Source organism: Eubalaena glacialis, chromosome 13 (assembly GCF_028564815.1).
Source record: "Eubalaena glacialis isolate mEubGla1 chromosome 13, mEubGla1.1.hap2.+ XY, whole genome shotgun sequence".
Lineage (NCBI taxonomy): Eukaryota > Metazoa > Chordata > Mammalia > Artiodactyla > Balaenidae > Eubalaena > Eubalaena glacialis.
The window spans coordinates 12,755,847-12,782,644 of NC_083728.1; the positions used below are offsets into that span (position 1 = coordinate 12,755,847).

Genomic DNA, 26,798 nt, shown 5'->3' on the forward strand with positions numbered 1-26,798 from the left:
GGTATAGGGACTTCCCTGGTGGTCCAGTGGCTAAGACTCCGCGCTCCCAATGCAGGGGATCCAGGTTCCATCCCTGGTCAGGGAACTAGATCCCACATGCCACAACTAAAAGATCCCGCGTGCTGCAACTAAGACCCGGTGCAGACAAATAAATAAATAAATGTATTTTTAAAAAGTTGCAGGTATAGTGTAAGCTGTACTAAAAACATTTCACAAAACTCACCATTAGCTGCTTTTAAATCAGGGAGAATGTGATTCACAAAGAACTCAGTCAGGTTTACAAGTTCATTCGCTTGTGTAATTCCATGCTAAAAAACAAATTCATAACAGTGAAATAACATGAAAAATCTGTAATTATTTACCACACTGGAAATTTAGGCAGCTTTAGAAAACCAGGTTAAAGATGGAAATGAATACTTCAAAACACAAACTACTTACATATAAAATAAGACTATTTTAATAGATAATAAAGAAACTTCCCTAAATTAAAGAACAGCTAAATTTAAGTTTAGCACGTTTTATATACTGAGTCTCAGCTAAGGAAGCAAGTGCGGCATCTGTTGATTTTTTGGTCCATAAGAAACTTAAGTGCTTAATACATCAGTATAAAGCCATCTTTGGAGACCATATGAATTCTAATCAGAACTAACACATTATCTAGCAGAGTAGGCTATATAACCAGAAATATATCACTTCTTTTTGACTTCTGTGGTACCAACAACTATGTTTTAGAAATAAAAATATACTGAAAGGATTCACCTTCTGGGTTTGGGCTTTCGATGCCAAAGACGTCACCAGGTAAATGGCTGCATCTTTGTGTTTCCAGTTGACAGATGGATTTTTTGCATATTCCTGCAGCATGGAATTAACATAACCAGAGAAGATTCCTGTCACGGGTCCCTCAAAAAACTTGCATAATCCTCGTACCAGATCACAAGCAGCCCTGCGTCTAGTATCAATATCTACAAAATCAAAGGGAAATACATTATGGGAGAAAGAAACCACCAACAACCAACTGACCAAGTTTATAAGAAAACAAATTGCCATCTGAGAGCTAACAGTAACAAAAACAATGAAAAAAAATTCCCCCCACAAATGTAAAATGAGAAGGAAACTGAAAGATCATAGTAGTATGATAAACACTAATAAGTATATAAAAAGGAGAAGACAAGTAATTCAACATCTGAAACTTTGATATAGCTCATATAAAGAGCTGCTTTTTACCATGTACAAGTTAAAGAAGGAAAATAGTTCTCCAATGAAAGCCAGCTGAAATGACATACTTAACAGGACTCCCTCACCTCCCCATATTTATTAGAAAGAGAGCAACTTTAAAACTGGCTTGCTAAGAGACCAACAGCTAAAAACCAAAATACACACCAGATCCTTCCAAATCTCTTCTTATATACTCCTCAGAATTATCTTCAAAGGCTTCTTCATCAGCAGCTACAAAGCAAGATGACATTTCAGATCACCTCTTGAAAGACCTGGCAAGTCATTCTACCTTTACAGTTGAGTATGCAGAAGAGTATGTGGAATTGCCATGTTTTACAGCAAAGTGTTCTTTCCCAACAAATGAGTACTTCATATACTCTTAATCATTACTTAGAGCAGCAAACGCTACCCTGAAAGATTAGGTAATAGGTAATTCATACAGCTGTGAGATAGGCTCACTTGTTCTAATGTGAACATCCACAGAACTGGACTTCATCACCAACCTTCAAAAGTGTTGGAGAGCAATCTAGGGATGCCAACTCGTTATTCTGCCAGATAAGGACATTAAACAACCTAACAACTACTATCACCATTATTTCATAAACAGTCATTTCAACACCAAAACAAGTAGGACAGACAGTATCAGATTAAAGATCTGTCCTTTACATATAGTTTTATGAAAAAAGAAAAGGAAATAAAACCCCACGTTACACTGTCTTTTATTTCCTCATTTTGTTCCTGACTGAATGATCTAATGACTGCTCTTCCCAACTGTCAGAAAGACATTTTGTACAAATACAGACTCTTAGGACTATTTTAACCTTAAGCACAAACTAGGTGGGCTTCAACTCTGTATTTAAAAGTTATCAATCACTTCTTGTCTCAAGTCAACTGTTCAAAAATAACTTCTGCCTTGGTGAAATACTAAATCCAACAAAACTTAGACTGAATATGTTACAAAAAGCAACACAGAGAAGACTTCTTAAATTCTTAAATTTATACTAACATACTCTTTTAAAAAACAAGCTTTTAATTAATCTCCTGAAAAAGCTTTACACTTTGCCACAATTACCTCTAAATTCCATGTTAGGCACAATAACCTTTTCACAGATACTTGTCAGCGTGTTCTGGTCCTCAAATAGATTCTTATAGTGAGGTCTCTCACAAACTGAAGCCAGAAACTGAATTGCATTACTTACCAACTGGAATAAAACACAAAAATAAGCATATTTTTAAGAGCAAACTGAACCATTTATTTCATGGGGCGGGGGAGGGGATGTCTTAATTATTTGTCTCCACCATCACCTTACCAAGTCATATTTAACCTCTTGACCTGTTGTAACTAGTAAATTCCAGATGGCTGTGACAAAACGAGGCAGGTACCGCTGAAACTCTTCATCATATTTTTGTGCATAGAGTGCAGCATTATCACAAATCTGGGATTTTAAGAGCTCCAATAAGCCTGCTTCCTCTTCATCCTCACATAAGAGAAAACGGAAAACTCAAACATACAACTTCAACGCTATCATAAACACGGAAAGTAGCTGTAATTCCTGAACTCTTTAAAAATTTTACATCAAAGCCAAGCGCTGTGAACTACATCTATGCCACTGCAAATTTATTCACCTGATCTATCAAATAAATACAAGATGAAATGCTTCTTATTAATCAATGAGAGCAGTTCTCAGAAGTTTTCAAGTTAAATAAACCCTTTTCAGGACTTCCCCGGTGGTCCAGTGGGTAAGACTCCGCGCTCCCAATGCAGGGGGCCTGGGTTTGATCCCCGGTTGGGGAACTAGATCCCGCGTGCATGCCGCAACCAAGAAGTCCATGTGCCTCAACTAAGACCTGGCACTGCATGCATGCATGCATGCATAAATATTTTAAATAAATAAAGGTTTTTCTTCTTGTTGCTGAATTATAAAATATTTACATACTGAATTGAAAATAATATATTCCTACAAAAACCTGAGTAATAAAAATCATATCACATTTTCCTTTGTCACATAGTCTTGCTATCTCCCCAAAGGTTCTCATTTCAAATATATTAAAATGTGTTCTCTTCCCAATAAGCTAATGCTATAACATTCTCACAAATAATATTCTGGTTATAAAATGTTGAACAACCTAAAGCAGGGGTTAACCTGCTGCCTAATTTCTGAAGTAAAGTTTTATTAAAACCCAGCCACACACAGTCTTTGTTTTCATTTATACAATTTATCGTATTGCCTATGGCTGCTTTCAACTACAACTGCAGAGTTGAGTATATAGCCCACAAAGCCAAAAATATTTACTACCCAGACTTTTATAGGAAAAGTTGGCCAACCCCACCTGAAACCATGACAGTGACCGGCATAACGATGCTTACTACATATAACCGCGACCCACAAACACTTTTGAGCTACATTATGTGCCAAAGAACTCAAACTGAGAAGAGATAAAAGAGCAGCTCCTCAAGGCGTGAATATAAGGGATGCCACACAGTGAGACGACACATTTAAATGGGCAAACAATTCCCTTAAGAATCCTATGTGAAAAACTTCCTTTAGACTTAAGTGTAAAGACAAGCTTTGTTTTCTGAGGGAGTGGTTTCTTCCTAGTGGACTGAAGGAATTATTTTATTGGAACTCTATTTTTTTTGGTTGCTTCTTGTTGCATATAAATCTCAGAGACAAAATTTGCTGTACACCCACAGTAATGATTCTCCCTCTGCATGCCACCCAAACAGATCGGCATCACCAACTGTAATTTTTATCTGGTGTTGAAGTATTCTTAATATTTTACTTTTTACATTTTTTGTTTGTTGAGAAAGAGGTAAATCATAAATATATTAATAAACAAGCAAATGAATAACACAGAGTAAGTGCTACATGTTGAAAGTACATATTACAAAACTCAGATCAGAAACTTTTACACATTGCAAACTTTCATGTCCCCTCTTTCCCACACTGTAGAGGACTTTTTCAAAAGAGGCTCTTATTACAGAGGTTTAAGTTTTCTTAGTATCTTCAATGACAAATGATTTTCTATTTCATAAAATGTTCACAATGTGAATACTGTTGAGGCCTTACTTTCAATAATGTAATAAAATAGCCTTATCTATGAATTGTGACTTAAGTCAGGACTACAAGAAGGGTAATTCTGCACATTACAATTATCCTCCCTCCAATGTTCTCAGAGGGCACTCAAATAATTTTTTTAACACTAAAAATAATTGAGGGCTTCCCTGGTGGCGCAGTGGTTGAGAATCTGCCTACCAATGCAGGGGACACGGGTTCGAGCCCTGGTCTGGGAAGATCCCACATGCCGCGGAGCAACTGGGCCCGTGAGCCACAACTACTGAGCCTGCGCGTCTGGAGCCTGTGCTCCGCAACGAGAGAGGCCGCGACAGTGAGAGGCCCGCGCACCGCGATGAAGAGTGGCCCCCACTTACCGCAACTAGAGAAAGCCCTCGCACAGAAACAAAGACCCAACACAGCTAAAAATAAATAAATAAATTTATTAAAAAAAAAAAAAAATTGAGATATAATTGACATTTAACAATATATTTCAAATAATTCTTAATTTTAAAAAAAAGCCTACTTGGAAAATATTTTAAATAATACTTACATCAGTTTGTAGAAGCTTATTATCTAATGTCAAGAGGGTATGAAAATTGTTCATCCAAGTTTCCATATTATCTTCAAAAAATTCAGGGAGATCCTAAAGAATAAATGGTGACTTGAGACTTTTGGTTGAAGTAATTATTATATTTTAATAAGTTTTCCCCACCACGCCAAATGTTTTCCACATGCCTATAGACTCAAGCCCACGTTTCTCAGCTGAATCAACGGATACCTATTTTGACAAGAATTCTCTGCTCCAGCTAGGTCTGGCAGATGAGTAAACCATTCTGACTCCGTCTCGGTAAGCTTTCAACCACAAATGATGCCACCTGCTCCTGTCCCAATATAAATCTACTTATTCCTTTAAGGTCCAGCTAAGACTGAAAACTTTCCTTATAAAACTCAGTGCTTACCAATACATTCCTTTTCCTTTCTGAACTATTGCATTTACTGTAAGATGACCACCAAGTCAGGCTTATTGTCTTATACAGTTACTGATTTCCTGTGGCACAATACTGCCCTCTTAACGAGGGATAATCCCCCAAGAGTAAAGATTATGCCTCCTTCCTAGTCAGGCTTCTGTGACTAACAAGTTATTAATCACCTCATTCTACCTGACTTCTAGGAAGTAGAAGAAGGTATACAAAAACCCAGTGGTATCCTTTAAGAATTTCTCAAATTGCTGTCTAGCTGAACACTGAAGGTATGCCATTTTGGGCTGTTCATCTCCTATTCATTCTACCTATTCCTTTCGAGGAATGCTCTCCCTACCACTGTGAGTACAGTCACGTTGGGAGGATTAAGTCCAAGTACTTGGCTCTGGCTAGAGGCAACGAAAAGGCTACATCCTTTCTCTTGCATCTCAGTATAGGAGTCTGTATCAGTAAGACTCCCTTCTCATTCCTGGACCCCTGAATCTTAAAGTAATGACTCAAGAACAGAAAGAATGACTGGAGGCCACCACCTCAGTAGCAACTGGGTGACCAGGCATTTTCTGCTATAAGATTGTGGCTGTGTTTCCTCTCAAATGCCACTGGTTCTTACACCTCCCCAAGTCTGTTTCTTCAGCCTTTTGTCTCCCAGATATGCTTCCACTGAAAGCTATAAGCTTTGCTTCCATGACCTGGCTATTGTAAATAGTGCTGCAGTGAACATTGGGGTGCATGTGTCTTTTTGAAGTATGGTCTTCTCTGGGTATATGCCCAGTAGTCGGATTGCTGGATCATATGGTAATTCTATTTTTAGTTTTTTAAGGAACCTCCATACTGTTCTCCATAGTGGCTGTACCAATTTACATTCCCACCAACAGTGCAACAGGGTTCCCTTTTCTCCACACCCTCTCCAGCATTTGTTTTTTTTTTTTTTTTAATTTATTTTTAATTTATTTTTTATTTTTGGCTGTGTTGGGTCTTCGTTTCTGTGCGGGGGCTTTCTCTAGTTGCGGCAAGTGGGGGCCACTCTTCATCGCAGTGCGCGGGCCTCTCACTATCGTGGCCTCTCTCGTTGCGGAGCACAGGCTTCAGACGCGCAGGCTCAGTAGTTGTGGCTCACGGGCCTAGTTGCTCCGCAGCATGTGGGATCTTCCCAGACCAGGGCTCGAACCCGTGTCCCCTGCATTAGCAGGAAGATTCTCAACCACTGCGCCACCAGGGAAGCCCCAGCACTTGTTGTTTGTAGATTTTCTGATGATGCCCATTCTAACTGGTGTGAGGTGATACCTCATTGTAGTTTGGATGTGCATTTCTCTAATAATTAGTGATGTTGAGCAGCTTTTCATGCGCTTCTTGGCCATCTGTATGTCTTCTTTGGAGAAATGTCTATTTAGGTCTTCTGCCCATTTTTGGACTGGGTTGTTTGTTTCTTTAATATTGAGCTGCATGAGTTGTTTATATATTTTGGAGATTAATCCTTTGTGCAATGATTTGTTTGCGAATATTTTTCTCCTATTCTGAGGGTTGTCTTTTCGTCTTGTTTATGGTTTCCTTTGCTATGCAAAAGCTTTGAAGTTTCATTAGGTCCCATTTGTTTATTTTTGTTTTTATTTCCATTACTCTAGGAGGTGGGTCAAAAAAGACCTTGCTGTGATTTATGTCAAAGAGTGTTCGTCCTGTGTTTTCCTCTAAGAGTTTTAGTGTCCGGTCTTACATTTAGGTCTCGAATCCATTTTGAGTTTATTTTTGTGTATGGTGTTAGGGAGTGTTCTAATTTCATTCTTTTTTTTTTTTTTTTTTTTTTTTTTTTTTAAATTTCATTCTTTTACATGTAGCTGTCCAGTTTTCCTAGCACCACTTATTGAAGAGACTGTCTTTTCTCCATTGTATATCTTTGCCACCTTTGTCACAGATTAGTCGACCATAGGTGCGTGGGTTTATCTCTGGGCTTTCCAGCTTGTTCCATTGATCTATCTTTCTGTTTTTGTGCCAGCACCATATTGTCTTGATTACTGTAGCTTTGTAGTATAGTCTGAAGTCAGGGAGTCTGATTGCCCATCGACAGACGAATGGATAAAGAAGTTGTGGTACATATATACAATGGAATATTACTCAGCCATAAAAAGGAACGAAATTGAGTCATTTGTTGAGACGTGGATGGATCTAGAGACTGTCATACAGAGTGAGGTAAGTCAGAAAGAGAAAAACAAATATGGTATATTAACGCATGTATGTGGAACCTAGAAAAATGGTACAGATGAACTGGTTTGCAGGGCAGATGTAGAGAACAAATGTATGGACACCAAGTGGGGAAAACCGCGGTGGGGTGGGGATGGTGGTGTGCTGAATTGGGCGATTGGGACTGACACGTATACACTGATGTGTATAAAACTGATGACTAATAAGAACCTGCAGTATAAAAAAATAAACAAACAAAAAAACAACTAATACTAAACTTTCTTTGGGTTATTTGTATGGAAATATGTTAATATAAATGTTTCAGATATTACATGAAATTTCTAATAATCTTATATGTTCTGGTATAATGTTATAAATCATAATTCTAGTTATTACTTTAAAATGTGTATCTCAGAAATAACTAAATTTCCTTGTCAACTGCATTATTATGAACTTCCATCAAATCTTTAACCATGGTCATTTTTAAGTCTTTTGTCATTTACAGACAGTTCTGGGTGTACTCTGATGTTTTTGCAAAAATGTTCCTATAAAAGGGTTTCATCTTCAAGGAATTCATGGAAAAGACTCTGACAAGTACAGGTTTCTGGTAACTGACTATACTGCTGAACTGAATGAATAAGCATTTTCAGAACTCTAATGGAAAACTGATGAATTCATAAAAGTGCTAACAAAAGATCAAGATGAAAAAACAAATTAATTACATGGGACTGAGTGAACTGGTGAGGATGATTATAATTTTTGTGACTTTCTGTTTGAATAATAATAAAAAAAAATCCCACAAGGACTCAGAGGCAAAAAATATACAAATCAATTGTCACTGCAAAGTAAAGGAGCTGTTACAGTGGAGGATTACTGGACTGAATGTCAATATTATGACATAGTATGAGGGTGTTTCGTGTTTGGTAATTGCAATCATTGTTGCTTTTGTTGTGGTCATCCATTTACAATGCTTGGTGTCAGTTTATTTATCTCTTGTAAAAAAACAAAACAAAACAAAAAGAATGGGGGGAATCAAAAAACAAGCAACTAATGTCTATTTTTTTTGGGGGGGGGGGAAATCAATGCTAGCAAAGTAGTCTTCATCAAGTGAAAAACTTTATATTTGACATCAAAGAGTAAGAATCAAAAGCAAGAAATAAAACGAAACTTACCTGAAAGTTTAAACTGTAGAACAGTTTTGAGATTAGGATCAGGGAAGAAAAAAGAATCCTCAGGGCAGAGGCATCATTTGCGTGGGTGCTGCAGAGTTCAATAGTGGCCTTGGAAAGGAATTTAGGAAGACGGTTTTAGTGTACTGTAAACCTTAGTGAAAAAGCCTTGTACTAGGCTGAAACTATTCATACATCTTCTCCACAATTTGGCTTTTAAATAGTAGTATACAGTCATTTAGGATTTTTGAAAAAACACGTTAAAGTATATATTTTTAAGTTGTCCATCACAGCACTACTGTGAAGTCCAATATTAATATTTTGGACTAGATCCTTCTACTCTCCTCTGTGCATGTATATAATACATTACACAAAACTGTCTTTATATGCACTCATTAAATAATTCCCTGCCACCTGGCCTGTAGTTTGTTTGCAATTGTTTGTTATTCTGACTGCAATAAACAAGCTTATGTATAAAACTTTGGGCACACTTCTAGTTTTCTGAGTTTGAGATTCTAGAATTGTATTACCAGTGTAGAACAGTATGCTATGAGTAAGAGTTTTGGAAGCCAGATAGATCTGGATACAACCCAGACACTGTTACTCATAATAAGCATGACTCTGAGTAAGTTATTTTACTGAGCCCCCATCTCCTTATCTGTCTGTAATTAAGAATGATGCCTACCTCATAAAACATGAGAATAAAATGAGAAAATATACATAAAAGGTCCTCGTAATTTGTGCACACCTACAATGTAAAAGACACTCAACATATGTTGCTAACTATATCCTAGACTTAGAAAATATGAGTATTATGGTTTTCTCAATGAAATGTCAAACTCCAGAAAGCTAGTACCATTTATAATCCAATGGACAGGACACTAGTGTTCATTTCACTGGACTGTGGCTAAAACATTTTTCTCCCACCCGTCCCTCCCTGCTCCTGGCTAAAACTTTTAATGTCATTAAAAAGAAATAAAAATCTTTGCTAGTCCAATAGGTGAAAAATATTGACATTTTGTCCAATTTTATTTTTAAAAATAAAAATGTACTATCAGTAAGATATCCTAGCCATGAAAAATCCTGTGCATACTCTGTAATTTAGAAAGTTGTGATTATCACACAACTTTCCTTTCTGAAAACAGGAAATGAGCAGCTTTTCTCAAGTTAGCAAAACTAGGTTTGAGGCCTGGCTCTCTTTTTATTAGCTGTGTGATACCAAACCCTCCACTTTCCTTATCTGGAAAAAAAGGTTAACAATGCTTCTCTTTCAGTCTTAAACGAGTTTCAGAAAGATATTTAGGAAAGTTGCTTATGTAATATAAGATGATGTACGGATATATAAATTAAACTCCATAAACAGTCAAATCAAAATACGGATCTATTCCTTTAGAAACACATACTCAAATACTTGAGTGAAATAATATGACGCCTGGGATTTGCTTTTAACTATTCGTACGAAATCAAAGGGAGAGACCAAATTAAAAAGAAATAAAATTCTAGTAACCGTTAAACTTGTGTAGTCAATACATGGGATTTCATTCTATCAGCTTCTCTATTTTGGTGTAGATTTGAAATTTTTCAAAAGAAATGCTGCTCTAAACCATTACCTATCAAATATGCTTTCAAAGCAATCTCTTAAACAAAATTTATACAAATATTCAAGCACTTTAAAATATTAAGTAATTAAAAAATACCAGCAAGGTGTTATCACATACCTTAAATAGATTAGTCAAAGGCAAAGCAAAGGCATCCAGAACAAGTTTAATTTCAGTCCATAACTCATTTGACTTAAATTCATGGCGATATCTAGAAAATTAAGGTAAAAGAGGTAAATTTACAAATTTTTGTTAACTGACTTTAGGTCTTCAAGGCTAGATTAGAGAAAAATCCATGGCTAGACAGCTTTCTGAAATAAAAAGGGAATTCAAGCACAGTTTATCAAGACCAGGTATTTCACCAGTAATAGGGCAATATGAAATAAACATCCTACACTTAAGAAGAAACAAACACAATAATGAGAGGCTTATGCTCTTATTCTAGAATTATCATAAAAGAATGACATAATCACAAAAATATACACAAGCAAAAATATTTGAAAAAAGTTATTTTAAAAATATGAATTTATATATCAGTACCTTTTAAATAAAGAATGTGCTGTACGAAGGACTCCATTAATAACATGGAAATCTCCACTCTGAAAGCGATTCACCATTTCTGTCAACAAGTCAGGCCATTTCTGAGGGAAATCTTCTCTGCCAATAATGCTAATGGCATCACTTAACTGTGGGGAGGAAAGAGACTAATTAGATGAAAGCTCTATAAACAAGCCCACCTAACAAGCAGGGCCTCACATACCTGCTTCTGAATTTGCTCTGGGCTGCTAAGCATCAAGTGCACTATGTTAGCTTTAATGGCTACTCGGTCGGCTTCGCAAATTTTATTTGGTTCATCTTCAACCTAAAAGCAAAACATTAATGAGCAAGTAACATAAATCCATACCCACGATTGTATGGGTTTGTAGATAAAATAGAACCATTTCTCATTTCCTGGTTTCCTAAGAAAAACAGAGGAAGGTAGGGCCTTCCTTCTACATAAATGGGCCACAGATTCCTTTAATAATCTGATGAAAACATTTTTCTGCAGAAAAATGTACCTTCCTTCCCAAATGCAAATATTTTACATACAAATTAAGGAGCTTCTCTGACTCCCTGATGCCAATTAAGAATCTCAGTTCTGTAAGTAAACTAATCAGAACATGTGGTTAGAAATCTTTATACATATATGCTACTCAGCCGATATTCATCTTCAAAAGCTTCAATTTGACCGTTACCTTAAGTCAAAGAAAGGTCTTTTCAATGAAAACTTCTTGACCATTACCAGTTTGAATGCATCCCGGACTACATCGCCCAAAGAGATTCTAGAAGTCTCACTAGTTTTACAAATCAAGACAGAGGGATAGGGCTTGCATGTCTACAAGTAGATGAATGGATTTTTAAACATTCTAAAATTCACCAAGTCATTTCTTCACCACACGTGAGAACGCTTGACTATACAAGCTTAAAAACAATATTTACTATTTTTGAATTCTTCTATGGAATGAGGAAAAAAGGTTCTAAATAAATATTTAACCAGATTTACAGCTGATTTTTTAGAAAAACTGACCATTTCTGTCAACTTTAATAACTTTCTAAGTATCATTACTGCTATTACTAAAAACATTTCTCACTTTTTTCTTTATCCTAACCCAGAGTTACCTCAACCCCGGCATTACTGACATTTTGGGTCAGATAAATCTTTGTCATGGGGATCTTTCTTGCGCACTGTAGGATGGTTCCCAGCACCCTCAGCTTCTACCCACTAGATGCCAGACACCCTCCCCACCCCACCCACAGCGTGGACAACCAGAATGTCTCTAAATATCCCCAGGTTGGCAAAACTACCCCCTATTTAGAACCACTGTCATAAGCTAAGGTAGGGAAAATAACCGTTTCTCAATATGTAACTATACTGATCATTAAACTTGCAGCATAATAAGATTCACCTTACGATTAGAAAATATTTCCATATCCCACAAGACACAGGACAAATCCCTTATCAAAAACTTCAAATCTAAATTATTTTGCATTCTACACATATATATGTGTAGAATGCATATATATATAATGTGGTTTTTTCCAGCTTTATATAATTTTTCCTTGTTCACAATAGAAATTGCTTCAATTACTCATTTAGACTGTATCTTCCCATGTAATGTCTCTTCAGTAGACAGTAAGCTAAAGTTAAATTTCAGCCAAACTGGATGTTAAAACAAAGTCTCACACTCTCTAGCAACCTGGGTTATAAAGCTGACTTAATCGATATGAATTTAAATAAAACAGCAACTTGGAAAAACGTCCTGTTTAACTTTTGTCAATTCTTTTGCATTCTCTACATGGACAATCATATCATCTGAGAACATAGACAGTTTTATGTCTTTCCAAATGGTGTATTTCCTTTTCTTACTGCATTATCAAGGATATCCCTGGCGGTCCAGTGGTTAAGACTCCGTGCTTCCAATGCAGGGGGCACAGGTTCGATCCCTGGTCTAGGAACTGAGGTCCCACATGCCATGGCAAAAGAATATATATAAAATAAAAAAGACTTCCAACACAATGTTGAAAAGGAGTGGTAAGAGGGGACACCCTTGCTTTGTAACTGATCTTGGTGGGAAAGCTTCAAGTTTCTCACCATTAAGTATGATGTTAGTTATAGGTTTTTCACAGTCTTTACATTGCCAAGAAAATTCCTCTCTATTCCAAATTTACTGAGTTTTTACCATGAATGGGTGTTGGACTTTGACAAATGCTTTTTCTGCACCTAATGATATAATAATGTGATTTATCTTTTCTTAGTCGATAGGTTTTTGAATGTTGAACCAGCCTTGCATATCTGGGATAAATCCCACTTGCTCATGGTATTTTTAGACTTTTGGTACACTTTTGGATTTGACTTTTTAATATTTTGTTGAGGAGGGTCCTGCTTTTATCTTTAATCTGTGCCTGAATCGTTCAGGAACACTGCATATATCAATCTTATAAACATGCAGGGTCTTAAACTATGTACTCACAAAATACTTACAACTCTCCAGTTTCTTTTAATATAGTTCTTGAATGTTACTGAGGCACACACTTTGATAACATTATCCTGAGACTTCTCCAGTAATGTTAACAGCAACAGTGGGTAATTCTGATTTCCTTCTACAGATTCAAGAAACTTCTCAGCTGTAAAACAATTTCCATGTTAGAAGATTTGTTATTACAAACAAATCTTAAGACTTCATGAATATGTGAACTATGTATATCTCTGATTGAAGCATCATGGAAAGATTAGGATATTTCTTCCCTTACGGAACCTATCACTTTTAGTGCCTCACTTCTCTTATTTATTAAATGAACTATATATGATGTTACATTAAATTTATACAATACCTCGGTTTTCAGATCACTTTACCATCCATTAACTCACCCGATTCTCACAAACCTATAAGGTGGCCTGATCAGATGATCACCCCATGTGAAGGACAATCTGCTTCTCAGAGAGATTAAGTGACCTTAGGGCAAAATTCATACACCCTGTCTTGTTCCAGAAGGATTATTATTAGTACTATTAGTAATGGTAGTAATATTTCTTTTATAGTACTGTGATTAAGATTAAATGCGTTAATTTATGCTAATACATATTATTATTAACCGTATGCGTCTGGTGCTTTACTCACATATGTTAAGTTGTCACTACTACCCAGAGAGGTAGGGAGTATTATCCTCATTTTAAAGACAAGGCCACTCACATATATACAATGGAATATTACTCAGCCATAAAAAGAAACGAAATTGAGTTATCTGTAGTGAGGGAGATGGACCTAGAGTCTGTCATACAGAGTGAAGTAAGTCAGAAAGAGAAAAACAAATACTGTATGATAACACATATATATGGAATCTAAAAAACAAAAACGGTTCTAATGAACCTAGGGGCAGGACAGGAATCAAGACACAGACGTAGAGAATGGACTTGAGGACATGGGGAGGGGGAAGGGTAAGCTGGGACGAAGTGAGAGAGCAGCAATGACATATATACACTACCAAATGTAAAACAGATAGCTAGTGGGAAGCAGCTGCATAGCACAGGGAGATCAGCTCAGTGCTTTGCGACCACCTAGAGGGGTGGGATAAGGAGGGTGGGAGGGAGGCACAAGAGGGAGGGTATATGGGGATATATGTATATGTATAGCTGATTCACTTTGTTATACAGCAGAAACTAACACAACACTGTAAAGCAATTATACTCCAATAAAGATGTTAAAAAGAAAATAAAGACGAGGCCACTGAGGTTAAGTAAGATCACACAGCTAGAAGATTTCATCACTGAAAACGTTTTAGTCCAGTCCTTATTCTACCATACTAGCCCTCAGTTTTCTTCTTGAATTAAACATTTCTACTATCAGCAATAAATTTATACAAAAATTTTACCCATACGTTTTAAACTCATACTACATTTAAGGATAACAAATCTCCTAGGTTTACAGATCACACCATGAAGGTTTATAGCACTTCTAATTTTTCCTGTCTTAAGCTTCATAAGGCAACATCCATTCCAAGGTTCCGATATTTATTGAAAAGGTCTGCTGTTGGCATGTATTATCTTCTATCATTTAATATGATTTAACACCTTTCTTCTTTCCGAATTGAGTCCCAAGAGTTTAACTTCCACCCTCAAAGCCCCCCTGCTTTGTGTCTACCATGTGTTCCTTGGAAGATGAAGAATGCTGAACTGAAAAATATTTTTCAGGACGGGACACACTATGGTTCTGTATGGTTTGTGTGGTCTTACAGAAGGCTTTGGTTGCGTCAATATTTGGTTGGTCAGTATTTCATACCCAGCAACCCCTGGGAAATGCTCTGTTCTTAACTCTTCTCAGAAACATCAATTTATTCCCACATTTTATCCCTGATTCATAAGACAACAGCACCTCAACCTTACAAAGACACAATTATTAAAAATAATTTTTATTAGACAGTGCTGGCAGAGGCTTTCTGGGAAAGTCTAAGACTAGAGCCATTAATTTCCTTTTATCCAAGAACAAATTACTTCTTTAAGCACTAACAGGAAAATCACAATTTTCCCTCACAGAAATCAAAAGGCCTTTCTAGACTAGGATGGATGCATTAACATGTGTACAATTCTATGTACTATATATAACATTTAAATATAACATACATGTGCATGCATTCATCTGGGTCTTCATGGGGTGCTTCCAAAATCCTCTTTATGAGAATGCACATCATTAAATTCCGAAGCAGATTAAGAGCATTTCTGGTTAATACGGCTTACAAGAAGGATCATCAACTTACTACCCACAAGACACATGTGGCCCCCGGAAATTTGTTTGGTTTGCATGGTGTTTCAAAAATTTTTGAAGTTAACTGCTATCATTTAAAAATGAGAGGGACGGGCTTCCCTGGTGGCTCAGTGGTTGAGAATCCGCCTGCCAAGGCAGGGGACATGGGTTCGAGCCCTGGTCTGGGAAGATCCCACCTGCCGCGGAGCAGCTAAGCCCATGCGCCACAACTACTGAGCCTGTGCGCTAGAGCCTGTGAGCCACAACTACTGAGCCAGCGTGCTACAACTACTGAAGCCCGCAAGCCTAGAGCCCGTGCTCCACAACAAGAGAAGCCACCGTAATGAGAAGCCCGCTCGCCACGACTAGAGACAGCCCACACAGCAAGGAAGACCCAATGCAGCCAAAAATGAATGAATGAATGAATTAATTTTTAAAAAAATGAGAGGGACTTCCCTGGTGGCGCAGTGGTTAAGAATCCGCCTGCCAATGCAGGGGACACGGGTTCGATCCCTGGTCCGGGAAGATCCCACATGTCATGGAGCAACTAAGCCCCTGCACCACAACTACTGAGCCTGCGCTCTAGAGCTCACGACTCACAACTACTTAGCCCGCGTGCCACAGCTACTGAAGCCCGCAAGCGTAGAGCCCGTGCTCTGCAACAAGAGAAGCCACCACAATGAGAAGCCCGCGCACCGCAACCAAGAGTAGCCCCCGCTCGTCGCAACTAGAGAAAGCCTGCGTGCAGCAACAAAGACCCAACTCAGCCAAAAATAAATAAATAAATAAAATTAAAGAAAAAAAAAAATGATGAGAACACTTCATATAAATACCCTTATTTTTCAAGCAAAGCTGGAAATCTCATCTTGCAAGACTGGTGTGAATCCCCCAGAGTTAGCTGGTTCCAAATAATATTTGCCCCTTAACCAAGGCACTTAACCCCCTTGGCCTGCCTCCTTCATTTACCTTTACGTGTGACTCCTGTGGGCATCGGAGTTTATAATTCTAAGCGTATACTAAGTCTCTAATGAAAACTGGTCAAATTTGGGAGGGGGGAGAGAGGAGGAGGAACCCTAGATCTTAAAATATATTAATTAAATCAAACCCAACATGGTGATTTAAGAGGCAGTGTCTGATTACCTAGTTTCATTCACTTAATCACTTTTTAGGCAATTAACTCTTACCTCTCTGCCCTAATTATTATATCTCTAAAACAGGCAGGTGTATAGCGATTTTCAGAAAGGTCAAGGGACAAAGCATCCTAAACTTACTAGTCCTTTTTACCCCAGAAGGGATAAAAGTTATTTTACTCAAAAAATAAACAAAAAACCCCACACCACCATATGTTATAGCAGCTATAAGCAGCCAACTAAAGACTTTATGGCTAGAGAATGAAAAATAAACTATGCCTAAGAATTCAAGTGTAAATCTTTTTTTTTTTTAATTTTATTTACAAACAAGCATATTGCACAAATGTTTCCCTCACCTGTCCTTTAAGAATAAATCAATCACGAAACAGTATTTATTTTCTTTACCTGGACGTCTGATGGCAGGATCAGGATCAAGAGTCTTCTTTAAATATTCTGTTAGCGTTTGCAAATTTGCATCGCTGAGCTCCATTGCCACAGAACCTAAAACAAAAAATGAGGTTTGGGTAATTGGTCACATGGGGACACAGTGATTTACATAAAAGAATCATTTTATATTACGGGTGTCCCCCTCTCTGAAAGTCATCTACTTGTTACATTTTATGTGTGGGCTATAAGCCTTGCTTACTCTTAGCTGAGACAAGGTTCCAGAAGATAAGGTGGGCTTTTTTGAAACAGTAGTGGGATAATTGTGAGACAAAGAAGAAAAAACACACCATAAACTAGGGTTAAAAACACAAATCACTAGGTTTATTTTTTTAAAGCCCCACAATAAAAAATTAAAATTTTAAGCATCCTTAACTCTAAGGATCCCAAAGAGTTCTGAGATAAAAAACCAGAATAAATTCCTTTGTGTACAACATGCAACCATAGCTACTGACAACAAACTACATACTGAGAATTTGCACCTGGGAAGATAATTTTGGGGTTCATAAGATGACAGCTGTGATTATAATTAAAAAGCAATTTTCCACACCAAAAGCAGTCAACAAAAGCAAAAATAAACAAGTCAGACTACATCAAACTAAAAAGTGTCTGCACGGCAAAAGGAAACATCAACAAAATGAAAAGACAACATACCAAATGGGAGAAAATATTTGCAAATCATATCTGATAAAAAGGTTAATTTCCAAAACATATATAAAAAAAAACTCATACAACTTGGAAAAAAAAATCCAATTGAAAAATGGGCAGAAGAGCTGAACAGACATTTTTCCAAAGAAAACATACAGTTGGCCAACAGGTACATGAAAAGGAGCTCAACATCATTAAACATGAGGGAATGCAAATCAAAAGTACAATGAGATTAACACCTCACACCTGTTAGAATGGCTATCATCAAAAAGACAAGGAGGACTTCCCTGGTGGCGCAGTGGTTAAGAATCCACCTGCCAATGCAGGGGACATGGGTTCGAGCCCTGGTCCAGGAAGATCCCACATGCAATGGAGCAACTAAGCCCATGCGCCACAACTAGAGAGAAGCCTGTGCGCCGCAACAAAAGATCCTGAGTGCCGCAACTAAGACCCGACACAGCCACAAAAAAAAAAAAAAAAGCCTAGTTGGAAGACAAGATAAAACTGAAATACCAACTACAGACCTATAATCCCTTTCCTGCAGTTCTGAGATCCAAACGTCTATAAACTGAGTTTTTTTTAACAAGTTTGTGGCAAACTCACTTGGCAACAAAACCTGGCCTGAACTGTCTGAGGCTGTAAATATAAATATCTCACTTAGTATGTAAATTTGTTTCACTAAATAATGTATTTGATTGCGGGGCGATACCCCATGCCCCACTGGGGATGCTGTATAATCTACAGCAAGTGCATTTCAAAAAAAAAAAAAAATCTGAATTCTGAAACACTTTGAGTATAAGTGCCAAATGAAATCACTCAGACAGCAACTTAACTGCTAGGTTAAGAAGAGAGTCACTGGAGTATTTGTGGTCCAAGACTTCCCAGAGGCTGTGAACTTGAAGGATATATAGATTTGGATAGGCCAAATGGAATGAGGACCCATCTCATACAGGCAATAGTGTGAGCAAAGTACAGAGATGGGAAGAATCCATAGCTCCTTTGGGGAACAGTGGACTTGGAGGCTGAGCTCAGATCACATAGGTCCCCCAATACTTAGCTGAAGAATTTCATGATTTAATGTACAAAAGAGGAAGGCACTAAAGGTTTTTTGAAATGGGTAAAAGCTTAATGAAAGTGGAATATAGGTACTCTGGGCTGGTAATGGTTTGCAGATTGGAGTCGAGGAAGAGAACAGAAGATCTATTAGGACACTTTTGTAAAATGGGGGAAGGGTCACAAACATGAACCAGGCACAGTGCTAGATGATACGCTTCACATCATTTCACACAATAACCATTTTACAATCAAGGAAGGCAACTCTGAGAGATTAACTAACTTTCCCCAAGCACGCAATTAATAAAGATTAGATTCAAATCAGTCTGACCCTATAGGTCTACCCTATTCCTACGACCCAAGGCCGTCTCTCAAGTGGAAATAATGACCGAGGGCTGAACTAGAGCGGAAGCACCAGCGACAGCAATAGAAAGGATGATGTGAAAAGAGACAGCCAGATTAGAAGTAGGGGGAGGCAGAAGTCAAAGATGACTGAGATTTTGAACAAGACTGATCCAAACAAAAAAAGCCATAACGCTTCATCTTGTCACTAAGCTAGAAAGACTTTGTAAAGGGCTATGGCTAATGCTGTGCTTGGGCGGAGTACTCCTCCACAGCCAGAAACCACAACCTGCTAAGGAGACTGATCTGTTTGAAACTATCTGTATTCTCCTCGGTACAGTCGTTTTTATCATAAGGGAAGCCAATATGCTGAATGATTTAGTAGATTCCCCCACCTATATATCCACCTCCTTTGACCCAGGGCAAACCACTCTATGGGCATGAATATCAGGTCCTGCTTAACCACACACAGAATTTATCAAGAGGCTACTCTTTCTGGTTTTTATACCAAAAGTTTGGAAAATGCTACGCATCATAGTCCCCCTCTTTTGGAGATTCACTTTAAAGGCTTCAGGAACTCAAAGAGTAAGTTATCCATTTAACGTTCTTTAATCGAGTTCCTCCCATCACTTGGCCACCGAACCACTTTATTATGGAACACAAGTTGGAAAGCAGTGATTTAATCCATTCATTTCCCATTCTTTTTTCTGTGTTGCAATGCTGAATCTGTTATGAAATCATGAAAGTTTGCTGTTGCCAAGCAAAACCATTTACATCAGTATATATGAGCTAAAAAAAAAAACTTACTTTGCCACATGCAAATTATTCTACCTTTTGGGATTTATGCAAGGCAACATGTTAGAAACTGTGTGTGTGTGCTGAGGGGATTATAGATGTTAATTGAATCTATTTTGTTGAGTTTTTAAAGACACTCCTCAATAAATCTGCATTTTACTAACTTTCTTCATGACAGAGTCCCATGCAATCTGGCACCTGTCAACCTCGTCTCCTACCTTCTTCTTGCCCCTATGTTCCAGCCCCCAAAGCCTTCTTTATGTTCCTCAAACCAGACAAAGACAGTTCTGCCTGTAATAATGCCCTTCCTTCTAATGTGATATCAGGTATCATTCAGCTGTCAGCCCACTGTCAAATCCTCAAAAGAGCCTTCCATGATTATCATCTACCTCATCCCTATTGTACTGTTAATAGCATCTATCCTCATCTGAGTTATCTTTGACTTGTTCTCTCTTATTTGTAAGCTCCTTAGGGCAGGGACTTTGTAGGTCTTGTTCCTCTCTGTATACTCAGGACCTTCAACACTGCCTGGCACACAGTAGACATTCATTAAGCATTTGCTGCATGAACTAATGGATAAGGCAATATGTCAGCGAACCAGCTAAAACATGGATCCAGTTTGGATTGGAGACTATTCTCTGAGGGTCAGTTACTAGCAGGCCCGACATAATGTAGGAACTCAGTTACACCTGTCAGATAAACAGTGACCAACTTACTGCCATAATTAGTTTCTGTTCATTCAAAAATGCTTGAAGAAAGATGTGAATTTGAAATCTGTCCTGTATTATTGTTCATATCTGCCAGTGCTAGCACTTTTGTTTCGGCGGCTTGCACTTACTGTCCCATCTGCCTGGATATCTCTGCCCCTGGAGAGCTTTGTGGGTCACTGCCCGCTTCATTCAGGTCTCTTTGCAAATGTCATCTCTTTTTAGAGACGCTGTCCTGGACCATCGTATCTAAAACAGCACCCACCTCAGCCACTCTCCATTCTCTTACTCTGTTTTTCCAAGTCAATTTTATCAGGCATATGAATTGCTTTCTTCTTTACTATGCTTTTCCCTCCATTTGACTGTAAGCTCCATGTGAGCACGGACTTTGTGTTTTGTTCACTGCAATCTCCCTAGACCCTTAAAACATTGATGGGTACCTACTACATATTTGTTGTATGATTTTCAAAGGCTACATACCCTTTATTGATTTTTTTTCCCCATCAAAAAGCACTATCATTCTTCACATTTATTTTGGTCAATTGAGTGTGACAAACAGGAAGAGCTGGAGACAACTGATTCTAAGAGCACATGACAGAGTGACCCCATAAAACAACAAAGTTGAAGTGCTAGGGTGGGACTATTTTTAAATTAAAAAAAAAAAAAAGTGTGTAGGGGGAAAAACTGTGTGAGGCGTTGGGGGGGGGGGGGAGGATATAAATATGCATGCTACAACCCTGAAAGTTAAAATACTATATAAGTCCTATATTTTTAATATAAGTTAAGGGACTAAATGTCAACAAATCCTTTTTCTATCTCCTCAGTGACAGTGTCTATACACCCAATTTATAAGCTTAGCCTTGATTTGGGAAAGTATGACAAATCAGGTACTTTTAGAGAATACTCCACAGATTTTCACAATATATCAGCAAGATCAAGGTCTAATTAAATTATCTTATTTGCCACAGGTGAAGGTACTTTGACACTTGGAAATGTTAGCAATATATAAATGTAAAAAGTGTTATTGACTTTAAAGACTCAAACTAGAAATGAAAAAATTCACTCTTTTGCCTTTAAGTAAGGGGTGATACTTTACTTCTCCACTGAGCTATTTTTGGAAATCCCGACCAATACACAAAAAATAAAAAATATGTAACACAATAAATCAATTATGACAGACTTATCTAAATCCCAAGTTCTTCTTGTTGAAAGAATGGCTGGGCCTAAGTCTAGCCTCTTCTCACAGGCCCTCAATTACAGATGAAAATTTTTGGAATAAAAGCTTTGCTTTCCAAGGCCATCTCACAGACATCTGTGACATAAGTTGATCCAACATGTGTGCCTTTTCCCTAGATATTTCCTCCACATTAGAGAACCATTCCTGAGGCCTTACATTTGGGGAAAGGGAGAGAGATCCAATAAATGAAAACTATCTGGCGCACACACACATCAAGAACATATCCCAACACCTCAATCCACCCTCTGCTTTTTTTTTTTTAATAAATTTATTTATTTTATTTATTTTTGGCCGCATTGGGTCTTTGTTGCTGCGTGCAGGCTTTCTCTAGTTGCAGAGAGCAGAGGCTACTCTTCGTTATGGTGTGCGGGCTTCTCACTGCAGTGGCTTCTCCTGTTGCGGAGCACGGGCTCTAGGCACGCGGGCTTCAGTAGCTGTGGCACGTGGGCTCAGTAGTTGTGGTGCACGGGCTTAGTGGGCATGTGGGATCTTCCCGGACCAGGGCTCGAACCCGCATCCCCTGCATTGGCAGGCAGATTCTTAACCACTGCGCCACCAGGGAAGCCCCACCCTCTGCTTTCTAATTACAAGAACATACCAATGATATGCAAATCCAAACTTTTTACATTGTCTGCAAAGCCCTATGTGATCTGGCCCCTGGATACCTCTCCCTTCATATACTACTCTGTGCAAGCTGGATTTTCCTCAAATACTCCAGGCTTGTTCCTGTCCCGAGCCCTTTGTACTTTCTATTCTCTCTGCCTGGAATGTTCTGTTCCCTCATCTTTCCATAGCTGGTCTCAGCTCAAATGCCCCCTCCTCAGAGAAGTCGCCTTCGTCTGTCACTATCTGAAATTATCTAGGTCATTTATTTGTATTCTTGTTTCTTTCTCCCACTAAAATATAAGCTTCCCAAGGGAAGGGACTTCGTCCATTTTTGTTTCTTCACTGTATTCACAGAGATTAAGTGGATGCTCAATCAAGTTATTAAATGAATAAAGGAACAATACCAAAGGTAGAGCACTGCCCCCGAAACCCATCTAATACTATATAGGAAATGGTTTCCCTCTATCCCAGTCCCCAACCAGCAGAAATCAAAGTAAACAGAAGGGGAGAGAGAAGTCTCTTGCACTGATGTAAAGAAATGAAAGATTAAGGGTCTTAAGAGGGAAGAGGCTGGGTAGATCAAGTCCCAAGAATTATGCAAAAAATGGAGACACACCAAAAAGGGCCAAAAATTTGACTATGGGGGCCCAAGTGGAGAAGAAAAAGAGCACTGTTAGGATCCAAGAGTAAAAAGCCCCTTTCTGTGCATTATTATTCCAAGGAATAATACTTGCGCATCTACCACGTGGCAAGCAACAGCCATCTGCGTACAGCAGTAATGAGACAGGCGAGGTCCTTGCTTTTTTACATCCTAGCAGTTGAGGAAGACAATAAACAAGTTAACTACACGTGATTCTAGCATATGATAAAAGCTGTGAAGTAACTAAAACTCGGGTGATGTGATGAAGAGTTGAAGGAAAGAGATCCTTTGAGAGGTTTGTCAAAAAAGGCGTACGGGGAGTGAAACTCGAAGGACAGGGAACCAGCAAAGACCTGATGTTGGTAATTTCCAAGCAGAGGAAAGGCGCGTCCAAACGCTTTATGGAGGACATGAGCTCGGAACATTTAAGAAAAAGAAAGGTCAGCAGTATGGCTACAGTGGCTAAGGAGGAGAAGAGACAGATGGGAGAGGCGGACAATGGTCACCACCGACGGGACTTTGTAAACCACGGTAGTAACTCAGTGGATCCTCAGCCACTTTACGAAGTAGATGTTTTCAACCCCACTTTGCAAATAAGTGGAGGCCGGAGAGATGAAGAGACCAGCCCTATGTTACACCCCTAGGGAGAGGCTAAATCTGGAACGGACCCAGGCCTTCTCATTCCAAAGCTGAATTCCATGCTCCAAACGGTATACCACGCCATACCGTCTCCCCCAAGAGGCGGACCTCGTGTTACCGCGCAGGTGCGTGGACCCCCCCGGTGCACGGACTACAAGCTAATCTTCACGAGCAACTCACCAAAGTGAGATCACGAAGCCCGTGTTACAGTCGCGGAGACTGAAGCACTGGGAGGTGCCGCTCCACCGCCTCCTTAATGAGAAAGTGAGGCCAGGGGAAGAGGCGGTCGGGGCGGCTGCCCGCAAGCCCGCTCCGCCGCCGGACAGGCCTGGCTGCCGCACTACGCTCGCGTTGCGGGTGGCCCAGAGCGCCGAGAACGGACGCGCGGGCGCCACCAATGAGAGGCGGCCTTCCCGAGCGGCGCGGCCAATCAGCGCGGCGCTGGAGGGAAGGGGCGGGCGCTGGGGCCGCTCTGGTTAGGCCGCGCCTGGGCTGCCCTCGCCCCTCGCAGGCTCGGGGGCCGCCGCGCCTGGGCCTCAGACCTGGGACGCCGAGAGGGGAGGCGAGACCCGTCGGCGAAGACCCTGCCCGAGGGCGCTGCCCAGGACACGGGCCCATATTCCGCTCTCGCCCAGAGGTGCGGTCCTTGCTTCCCAGCGTTCGGAAGTGCCTCATCCCTCCCGCAGCCGGGTCCCAGGAGGCCACTGTGCCAGGCCGTGCACGCCCGCGCCTTACCTCGTGGGGATACGGGTACGGAGAAGGGAATCTCAGCCGCGGACCGTAGCCGGCAATACCCACCCCTGCTGCCGCTCCACCGCACATTCAAACCCCGGCAAAATGGCGCGGCGGCGAGGTTGTGGTCGGGGCGCATGCGTGAGCGGAGCCGAGGCAAGGGGCGGGGCCGAGGGCGCTCGGCTCCACCCAGGCTGGACTCGCCAATCGCGGCCCCGCTCTGTGTACTGACGTCACTAGCGACAATGCCCTTTGGCTTTGAACGCTCCGTCGGGCATCGCAATGCCCATTCTGAGACGAGTACAGATTGGGCGCGTGGCCGCTGCATTGTGGCCTATTTTGATGTCAGGCACCTAGTAGGTCTTATATAACTGTTGAACGAACTGCCCAAAGTCATGTCCAAAGCGTCTCCAATCGAAGAGAACTGTCTGCCCATCATGGAGCTTATGTTTTAGAGGGAGGAACGGAATAAACAAGATAATTTCAAATTTGATCAGTGCTATGAGTCTTCTCATGGGATTTAAAAACAGAATGATGTGGCAGCAGTGACGTAGAATGTCAGTGGGATGGCCAGAGGAGACCTCTAAACAAGTGACAATTGACTTGAATTTCAACAAGGAGACAGCTGTGGATCAGCCTGCAGACCGTTCCAGGAGGAGGGGATGCTAATAGCAAAGGCTCTGAGGCAGGACTGGGCTAGGCTGGGGCTTAAAAAATAAAGTGGAGCATGGCAGGAGATGAAGTTAGGTCAGCAGGGGCCAGATGATGTAGGCCTCTTAAGCCAGTGTTATGTCTTAAGTGCACCCATTACAGGATGACCACCGAATTTATATTTTAAAAGGTCCACCAGTTGCTGCTTGGACTGTATGGGGGGAAGACCTTGAAGCAGGGAGACCAGTGAGGAAGCTGCTGGAGGCATCCAGGAAAGAGACGTTCGGCCTGGACTAGGGTGGGTAGCAGTACGTGTGGAGAGAAGTGGACAGCTTCAGGATATATTTTAGAGGTAGAGCCCATAGGATCTTATGACACACTGAGTGCGGGAAAGAGGAACCAATGGTGACTTATGGAAATCCCAACCCTCAGTTTTGGCCACCTCCTCCGCCTCTCTCAACAGGCTCAGCTGTCTCCCCTCAGAGCCCATCCCTTGGAATTGCTAGCTTGCTACTCCTGGGACTGAAAGGCATGCTATTTGGTCATCATTCGAGGAAACAAATATAGGAACAAAAGGATATAGGCACTGAGGATAGCAGAGCTCTCAGCCCGTGGTGACTCCGTCCAAACCTCTACACTAAGCTCTGACCAATCTCGAACATGGCTTCTAGCAACACAAGGCTGTGTCCCTAGGATGACCCCAGTGTCCCCACCCCCTCACGACTGCCTGAGAAAACTCAGTGCCACTAAGAGAATTTACTGGTTTTTTCTAACCAAGATCTGAGGATGAGCTCCAACCTCCCTTTCTTAAAGCATTTACTGAAAAGGGCTTACAATTGTGAACTCCTTCCTCTGTCCCTTTGAGAGGTATATGTATCTCCTACACTTCAGGAATGTCTTTCTTAAGGACCTGAAAGCCCTTCCTTTGAAATGTAATCATCAGGAAGGTAGGGTCTCTGTCTCCCAGTCTCTATGGGAGGCTAGAAGCCTAACTTTGGTAATTCCCAGCTAGCAGACACTGCTGGCCTCATCACATTTACACTGACCAACTCTCTAACTTTTCACTTGAGCCCCTGTTCTTCCCTTACTCCCTCATTCTCCTTTTAAAACATCCAATCACCTCCGCACAAGTCCCGAATGCGCTCAGCTCTTTCCCCATCAGTAATTACCAGTAATTACAGAATAAAATCTGTTTTCACCACTTTAACAATGTCCGGCTGTGTTTATCTTTGACTGCACCCTGGCTACAGACATGTAAAAGCAACTCCTATGTATAAAATGTAAGAAGTTGCTCTGTTTGAGTAGAAGGGTTGTAGTTATAAGTTTTTGGTAAAATTACTCAACCTCCCTCATCATAGTCCACAAACCCTACAAGATCTGGCTCCTGCCAACCCGTCTGACTCATCACCTTCCTCTCTGCTTCCCTCCACCCTCACTCAGCTCAGCCACCCCACCTTCCCTTCTGCTCTTCCAAGCTCCAAGCTTATTCCTACCTCATGCCTACGTGCTCTTCCCTCTTTGTCTGGAAGGCTCTTCTAGATCCTTGAAAGACTGGCTTTTCTGCACCTTCAGATTCCAGCTCAAATGTCACCTCCTCAAAGAGGCCTTCCACTTTTTTCCAAACAAAATTGCCCACTCCTCACCACCCAATAACGAGACATTTAGGGTTGCCAGATTTAGCAAATGAAATACAGGACAC

The 26,798-nt window shown here is 40.1% G+C and overlaps 1 protein-coding gene across 2 annotated transcripts in view; it reads right to left on the reverse strand.

The window, feature by feature from the left end:
* Nucleotides 1-24,587, reverse strand: part of CSE1L (chromosome segregation 1 like) — a 40,839-nt gene extending 16,252 nt beyond the window's left edge. Inside the window, exons 1-13 of one of the 2 annotated variants that reach the window (XM_061210064.1) lie at nucleotides 24,452-24,587; nucleotides 17,011-17,106; nucleotides 13,219-13,361; nucleotides 10,957-11,058; nucleotides 10,737-10,882; nucleotides 10,317-10,407; nucleotides 8,602-8,709; nucleotides 4,825-4,917; nucleotides 2,526-2,693; nucleotides 2,288-2,417; nucleotides 1,381-1,446; nucleotides 760-962; nucleotides 224-308 (exon numbers count right to left, since the gene is read on the reverse strand). In XM_061210064.1, coding sequence (XP_061066047.1) covers nucleotides 224-308; nucleotides 760-962; nucleotides 1,381-1,446; nucleotides 2,288-2,417; nucleotides 2,526-2,693; nucleotides 4,825-4,917; nucleotides 8,602-8,709; nucleotides 10,317-10,407; nucleotides 10,737-10,882; nucleotides 10,957-11,058; nucleotides 13,219-13,361; nucleotides 17,011-17,106; nucleotides 24,452-24,587 — 1,567 coding nt within the window. The remainder of the gene's footprint in view (nucleotides 1-223; nucleotides 309-759; nucleotides 963-1,380; nucleotides 1,447-2,287; nucleotides 2,418-2,525; nucleotides 2,694-4,824; nucleotides 4,918-8,601; nucleotides 8,710-10,316; nucleotides 10,408-10,736; nucleotides 10,883-10,956; nucleotides 11,059-13,218; nucleotides 13,362-17,010; nucleotides 17,107-24,451) is intronic. The other variant, XM_061210065.1, reaches the window with a different exon arrangement.
* Nucleotides 24,588-26,798: the final 2,211 nt, after the last annotated feature.